The 6,782-nt window shown below is 44.9% G+C and overlaps 1 protein-coding gene across 2 annotated transcripts; it reads right to left on the bottom strand.

Annotated features, from left to right (window-relative positions):
* Window positions 1-2,084: 2,084 nt before the first annotated feature.
* On the bottom strand, window positions 2,085-6,082 carry LOC135388729 (CDK-activating kinase assembly factor MAT1-like). 2 transcript variants are annotated; one of them, XM_064618480.1, is made up of 4 exons: window positions 5,891-6,082; window positions 5,546-5,798; window positions 4,934-5,410; window positions 2,085-2,542 (listed from the first exon to the last, which is right to left on the bottom strand). In XM_064618480.1, the coding sequence occupies exons 2-4, from the start codon at window positions 5,783-5,785 to the stop codon at window positions 2,306-2,308; spliced, it is 954 nt and encodes a 317-aa protein (XP_064474550.1). In that variant the 5' UTR covers window positions 5,786-5,798; window positions 5,891-6,082; the 3' UTR covers window positions 2,085-2,305. The 2 variants fall into 2 exon arrangements, with proteins under 2 accessions (XP_064474550.1, XP_064474549.1); XM_064618479.1 differs by having other exon boundaries at window positions 5,924-6,081.
* Between the last annotated feature and the right edge of the window lie 700 nt (window positions 6,083-6,782).

Below are 6,782 nucleotides of genomic sequence, written 5' to 3'. Positions count from 1 at the left end.
TATGTTGAACATGAGAGAACTGATATTCTGAGGCTGGAACACATAGGAAGGACAAATACATACACAATGCCTCAAGTGCCTAAGAAATTAACGATGAAAGATGGAAGTCACTGAAAAGGTTAGCCAGCTGTAGGACTCGAACCCACATCTTCTGGATTACCGGTCCAGGGCTCTATCAATTGAGCCAACCTAACACACCTCTCCTCCTTTCATCGTTAATTTCCTAGGCACTTGAGGCTGTGTATGTATTTGTCCTTTCTATGTGTTCCAGCCTCAGGACATCAGCTCTCTCATGTTCAACAGTTGCTGCTTGCGTCGATCCCGTCGTACCATTGTGTGTATGAGTAAGAAAAATGTAAGAGTGAAAGGGGGATGAGTGAGAGAGAGTGGTTGATTTGTCCCTTCAGATGACACGCCCTTGGAAGTCGCTCAGGAGTTGTGTTATCTTAGCTCAATTGGTAGAGCCCTGGACCGGTAATCCAGAAGATGTGGGTTTGAGTCTTACAGCTGATTAACCTTTTCAGTGACTTCTATCTTTCATCACTAAATGTGTGTTCTCACAAGATTTGTTTAAAAAAACAAAAAAAAATTGGCTGGTAGCCTACAAAATTGCTACCATGCAGATTGGGCACATACACTGCTGCATAGCTAATTTTAAATGCGATAGCATCTATGACTGAACCCTCAGAGTTTACTTGTTGAGGCGGAGTATGTCGCATCATGAGCCCTGCACTCATTTGCTGCTGCTCTGATATCACATGTTCAAGTGTGGCTACAAAACCGCTGTTAAAGCTCCCATGGCCAGATCCTGGTTCCTACCTAGTAACTACGACGGCATTCCACAATGAGACTGGGAGGTGACCCGGGATCGAATCCGGATGCCAGCTGTGCTGTCTGGGTGTTTTCCCTGGGTTCTCCTCAGACGCTTCGAGACAAATGTCGGCATAGTTCCCTGTGAAATCAACCCATCGCCATCGCCCCTGGAACTTTAGGTTAACCATTAGTCTTCCCCCTCTCCTGTCCCCACTTGCACGCATCGATAACCAAACTGCCCCCCCCCCCCCCACACACACACACGCAAAATGAGGGTCTGCATCCGCCCCTGCTTCTGATGTGTTTCCCATGCAAAGAGAGATGACAACCGAAGTGCCGGTGCCGCCATCTACTCGAGAAATGACAAAACTATCTTAGCGATCAAGATAGTCACTCTCAAAGCTGCTCAGAGGCTCTACGCTGCTGACGCAGCAGTTAGTGACGTACGCGTCGTAGAGAGGAAGGGGAATGATGTTTGGTGAAGGTGTAGTCCGCCTGCTCGGTGGTGGTGGCTCGGTGCACCCAGGGGAGGGGAAGAGGGAAGGCTTAAAGGGAGAGGGGAAGATGGCAGTACAGGAGGAAGGGGTGTGCAGTCCCTTTTGCTCTCGGAATCGGGTAGTCGCGGAGAACTACCCACCACAGAAAGCACACGAGCATCCCTCTGTAGCTTTCATTTGGATGCTCTCTGCACTACAGTAACTGCCAGGACGATAGGCGAAGTTACCCCACTTATGCGTCATAGAAGTGGTGCGTCACCGTGCTGGTATTACATTACACAGGGATCCTCTAAAGGCAGGATCAAGAGGTTCCTTCAAACTAAACTCTTCAATTACTCTGCAAGCATCACCTTCATGGAAAACTTGCAGGAACGCAACATGCCCATGATTGTCATGGGGGACTTCACTATAGACATGGAGAAGCCCCAGAACAGCTGGTTCGCAGACTTCATGAAGGAAGTCTACGATTTGCACCTAGCCACCGACGATAAAATTCCCATACCCCTGTAGGGAAAGTGTTATAGATTGTGTCTTCATCAAAGGCATAGATGAGCTAGTGGTTGCCAAGTACGTCGTCTACTTCAGTTTCCAAAGGCCTCTACTGTCCATCGTCAGAGAATGCCCGCAATGAGCTCATAAATGCTATCACATTTCCATGACAATACACACAGCCGTAATTTCTGCTGTAACTTTTTAAGAATTATTCGTACTTCGGGTGACATGATATGTGGAAGAAAAAACAACTTCCACGTAAAATGCATACAAAATTGCATCTGCAGGTGATCATTTTGCCACTTTATGCAGTTATGCAGAACGTGCAACGTCCACAATAAGTGACACCACAAAATGATGGGTGCCGAAGTCGTACACAGCACTCTTGCGTAGTTGCATTACTAAATGACTATTGCTCAGCGCACACATTATTTGTTATTCGAGAGATTGCTCATAAAAAGTCTCTAGAAAATAACCTTATTGCAGATTTCATCCCACGCTGATTAGGACACCTGTTCTTCTGTTCGATGAGGTGTGGTGGGTCGAAAGAACAATCCACAGAAGGCATCTTGCAATGCCCTTTGACAAGCATAGTCTGAGATAAAACCCCCTGCCTTCTCGGAATCGGCCGCAGCCCTCACGTTAGCCGTGTAGTTCGTGAGGGTTTTTGGACTCGGTGCTTGTGGTCCGCACAGATCCACCCCCAGTGCAGTGTATGTATACAGTGGACCTTCTTGAACCTGCAACGATAACAAGCGGTAAGAAGCAGAATGAAACGGCAGAAATGCAACAGTGACAATGAAGACGGACGAAGGATACAGCTTTCACCATTGAACTTTGGGCCCGGTGAACATAAACACAATACACACTACGTGGATCTGCACTCAAAGAATGTCCTACGTCCACCAAATTTCCTTGTTCAGACTCTTTCTGCCAACAATGGAAAATATTAGGCCCGTGCTAATGGCTAATTTAAATCCGAAGCGAATACGAAATGTGTAGTACATACCCGGAGCAAATATGAAGCAAATAGTTATAACTGAACCGAACCGAACACATATGCAGCATGCGTACAAATATCTAGCATATGTGTGCGATATATAGGGCATTTTTTATCCTTTACAGAATTTTTATTAAAAAAATCTATAAGAGCAGCATAGGTGTCGTTTTTGCAGTTGAGTTGTACCGTCGGGCGGACATCCTCTCGAAGAGAGTATGAAACTACAAGGTGGCTAATTACCTAAAATTCATTAGTTAACCCTTTAATTAGGGAATTCTGGGAAAAAACGATAGCAGAATGGAAGACAATGCTCGTTAAAAGCAGTTCTATGTCTTAAAAATTCTGAAACGAGTGCATGTCATGAAATACCAATCTCTGAATTTTGCTATGCAAACCAGCCCAAACCAAACAGCGTCCTTCGCCTTCCATCTGTGCCTGTTGTCCGAGACAGACTTACTATCAGCTCTGTTACTGCGCAGACTAAAAACAAACACCTGCTCAAAAAGTAGAGGAACACAACGAAAGAACTAAAGTACCAAGGAGGGGGAGAACAGTTTGGGGGGGGGGGGAAGAGAAAAAAGGTTAAAAGTAGCAGTTAACGTTTCGAGCACTTGCTCTTCATCAGAACCAGGGGGAAAAGAGATTCGATCGGACATCGGATCGCATGGACAAGTCGTTTCTAATAAGAACATCAATCGCCCCTCTAGGTTAGGTTACGTTGGGTTAGATCAGGGCTTCCCCACCCCCTGCCATGAAGGACTTCCAACGCCCCTGCACATACTAAGAGAGGCATGGAATAGCCGGCCACCTGTTTCTTATTCGATCCCTTCCTAATAGCTAGCAGGGGGTTGCTCTGTTGAAGAAATACGTAAATGCCGTAAACTTTAGTCCCGTTGTACTTCTGCACGTCCGAAACGTCACAGTGACCACACATGGCATTGTCACATGCAGAAAAATACACCATATCTATGACTGATGTCAGGGTTATGATGATTGTTTTCCCGTCGGTACATTTTAATATTAACGTACATTCTCATGTACATGTTTGTTTCAATGCACATTCAGTGTATGATGTACGTTCTCATGTCAATGTTCAATCGCTGGACACAGCTAATGAGCCTTATTAAAAATCAAGCCCATCAAACTAGTCGCTATTATAATTTTTTGTGTGTGCATTTGAAGTTTCACTTGCTTCTACAATAATTAACGAGCAAAAATATTAAAACAAAAACCAAAGAGGACTATGTATGACCTGCTTCCGGGTGTATCTTTGGGAACCACAGTCAGCATAGTATTACAAATGTTTATGTACAACAGCAGACTCCTAAGAGACCAATGTGCTGCTTTGCCATACAACTAGGAATGCCGCCCGACCAGTATTTTACCAGCCCAGCCGGATATATGTTGCTTGTGCTGGCTGTCGGTTGAAAGGCATTACCGGCAGCGTTTTGCTGGCATTTCACCACACAAGGAGTTTTCTGGAGAAGTATACAAAGTACATGTTTCAAAATTTACTACCACTGGTAGCACTTTCCCCCGTTTCCAAGTCTTGCCTCCTATGCTATAGTAACTCGAACAGTTGTAACGAAACAAACAGCAAGTTTGTGTGCACACTGTTGAATGAGCACTTTCTCTGTTAATATGCTTCTCTTTCACCCTCTCCTCTCTCTCTCACCATTTACCCTCACTGAACCATCTTCCTTTTGGTTTCACTCACTCAGACTATATTTTTCACTGTGAAAGGTGGCAACCTAGATACAACACGTGTATTAACGAGGTCGCAGGGAAACATAAGCAACAACGGCACATGCTTGAGAAATGCACAAAACTATGCTGTAATTCACAAACGGGAGAAACTCTTTTGCCATCATTCGCTAGTGGGTGACTTTAGAAATTGAAGTTGTCCTGAAAATTATTCCATCTACTGTACAATTTCGCCACAGTATTTCACTCCAATTGGTTAGGCAAAAATGCACAGTTTCGACCACATAACATATTCGCTTCGACGACACCATGCGTGACGGCATTCTACTGCACAGGCGGATATCCATGCCCATGCTCCACTGCTTATTCGTAAACCACAAATTTTTTTAGGTACGTGAGGTAGCAAAAGAGAACTGCGGAACATCACCTTTGGGACAGGTAGAAATGCTTCTCGATGTCTAAACTTAATTCCAGTTGAAAACTCTGCTGTAGTAGGCTTTGGTGGTAGAGGTTTGTTTGCCACAGCCTTGCTTCTGTCACCGTGAGTTGCAAGAATCTTATTCGCTGGAAGATCGGAAAACATGAGGTCGTCGATTAACATTTCCTTCTGCTTTATCTTCTCTCGCTGCGCCTCTCTTTCCTGTTCCTGCAGCTGTTGCCGCCGAAGTTCAGTTTCTTGCTGTTCCTGTTCCAGGAGTTCCTCCAAGAGCTCTTCATCGTGCGAGAGTTTAGATTTGCTCTTTGCTATCTGCGTCTTGTTTTCGCGCTTATATTGCTCCACTTTACGCCGTGTTCCCTCCGTGTCGATGTCATGCGTTAAGTTATAGATGATTGTTTCCACTTCCTCCAGGTAGTCGTTGTAGGCCCGTAGAGATTCAAAGTCTTCTTCACGCTTGTTGAAATCCTGTAAAATCACGATGTAAGTAACGATGAAGACATAAATGCTCCGATCACTATTTGGGAACCTCAAGATGATGTGCCAGAACTAAGTTCGTGTGCATGCAACCTGTGTCATTCACATACCTAGTGGTGAACTGACCTTCAGTATTTTCTTTCTGATGTCGACTCCCTTTTCGACAACAGCATCCTCGAATACCTGTAATCTGAAGTTAGCTCGTCGAAGGGCGATGTTGCATTGTGGACAGGCGTTAGCGCCCTTTACAAAAAGGAGCTCTACGCAGCTTTCACAGAGAGCATGTCCACAAACATTGACCATCAACTTCAAGGACGGGTTTCTGTACTTGGTCGTCTTGCATCTGGGACAGGCGATTTCGTCCATTCTTTACTGGTGTCTGTAACGGCACGCCAAAGGGAACATGCAAGATTTTTCAAGAACGCTTTTGCAGGAACGCTTTCGTAACGGTATAAAAACAGGAACAATCACTTTGAGGGTGGGAATTGAAGCGTCTCAACGTACTCCGCACTTCGTCAAACTGAGCTGACACCAAGTTTATTGCCAGGTCTTCAAGAAATTACGATGCGTGTACATAAATGCATTTCCCGCACAACATTGCACCCATTCATCAGCCGATTCCGTTGGAGTCTCTGCATGACTCTCCGTTGTCTCCGTCTCTACCGTATATTGAAGTCGTGAAACTTTGTTGAAACGTGTGGTTTGATTAACCCCGAGTCGAATTTCTAGCTTTCATTGACAGGGATCCAAACGCATTTTTGCGATGTTATGTTGCCAATTAATAATTGTTAAATTGTTAATTCCAAAAGTTTCGTTGACGTGGCGCCCCGGTCGCCACAACAGAATTTCGTGGAGGGTTCTCTCCGGCAGATTCTTCTATTCTGCGAGAATTTCCGCAAAGTAATGGCAATAACGATATATAACTTGTTCGAAGCTGTTTTACTATGCATAAACGCAATGGCAGTGCTTCACGAAAAGCGGTTCCTAGACAAAAGTAGGCGCAATTCTTATATTTCTTATCCCATCTTCGTAGTTTTGTTGGTAATCGTACAACACAGGCGATATTTTGTGTCACAGTTAACTGGGGAAAAGCACAAGTGCATCCAGGGTACGAAGCTGGTCCCAAGGCGAAACTGGTGAACCTGATCCATTCAGTGAGGACTGTCATGCGAAGTAAGTATCGGTCGCACATGGTATATGTCATAGTGACAGCTTGTGATGTGGCACATGTAGAAAGTGTCAAAATTGCAGTTATCTGTGTACGTCATCATACTCAGTATGTACGTCAGTATACATAACAACCGCACATGTTCGTGATCAGATGACATCATGAGGTGTTCCACTGCAGGAGTCGCAGTGCCCT

The sequence above is a fragment of the Ornithodoros turicata genome, chromosome 3 (genome assembly GCF_037126465.1).
Source record: "Ornithodoros turicata isolate Travis chromosome 3, ASM3712646v1, whole genome shotgun sequence".
Classification (NCBI taxonomy): domain Eukaryota; kingdom Metazoa; phylum Arthropoda; class Arachnida; order Ixodida; family Argasidae; genus Ornithodoros; species Ornithodoros turicata.
The sequence above is the reverse complement of the archived record's forward strand: the minus strand, read 5'-3'. Positions and strand labels throughout refer to the sequence as shown.

Coding starts and splice junctions, on each gene's coding strand:
- LOC135388729 (XM_064618480.1), bottom strand. CDS start 5,785: ATGGACGAAATCGCCTGTCCCAGATGCAAGACGACCAAGTACAGAAAC. Junction 5,411..5,545: donor TCAGAAAGAAAATACTGAAG/GTCAGTTCACCA, acceptor GTGATTTTACAG/GATTTCAACAAGCGTGAAGA. Junction 2,543..4,933: donor CATTTCTACCTGTCCCAAAG/GTGATGTTCCGC, acceptor TTATCGTTGCAG/GTTCAAGAAGGTCCACTGTA.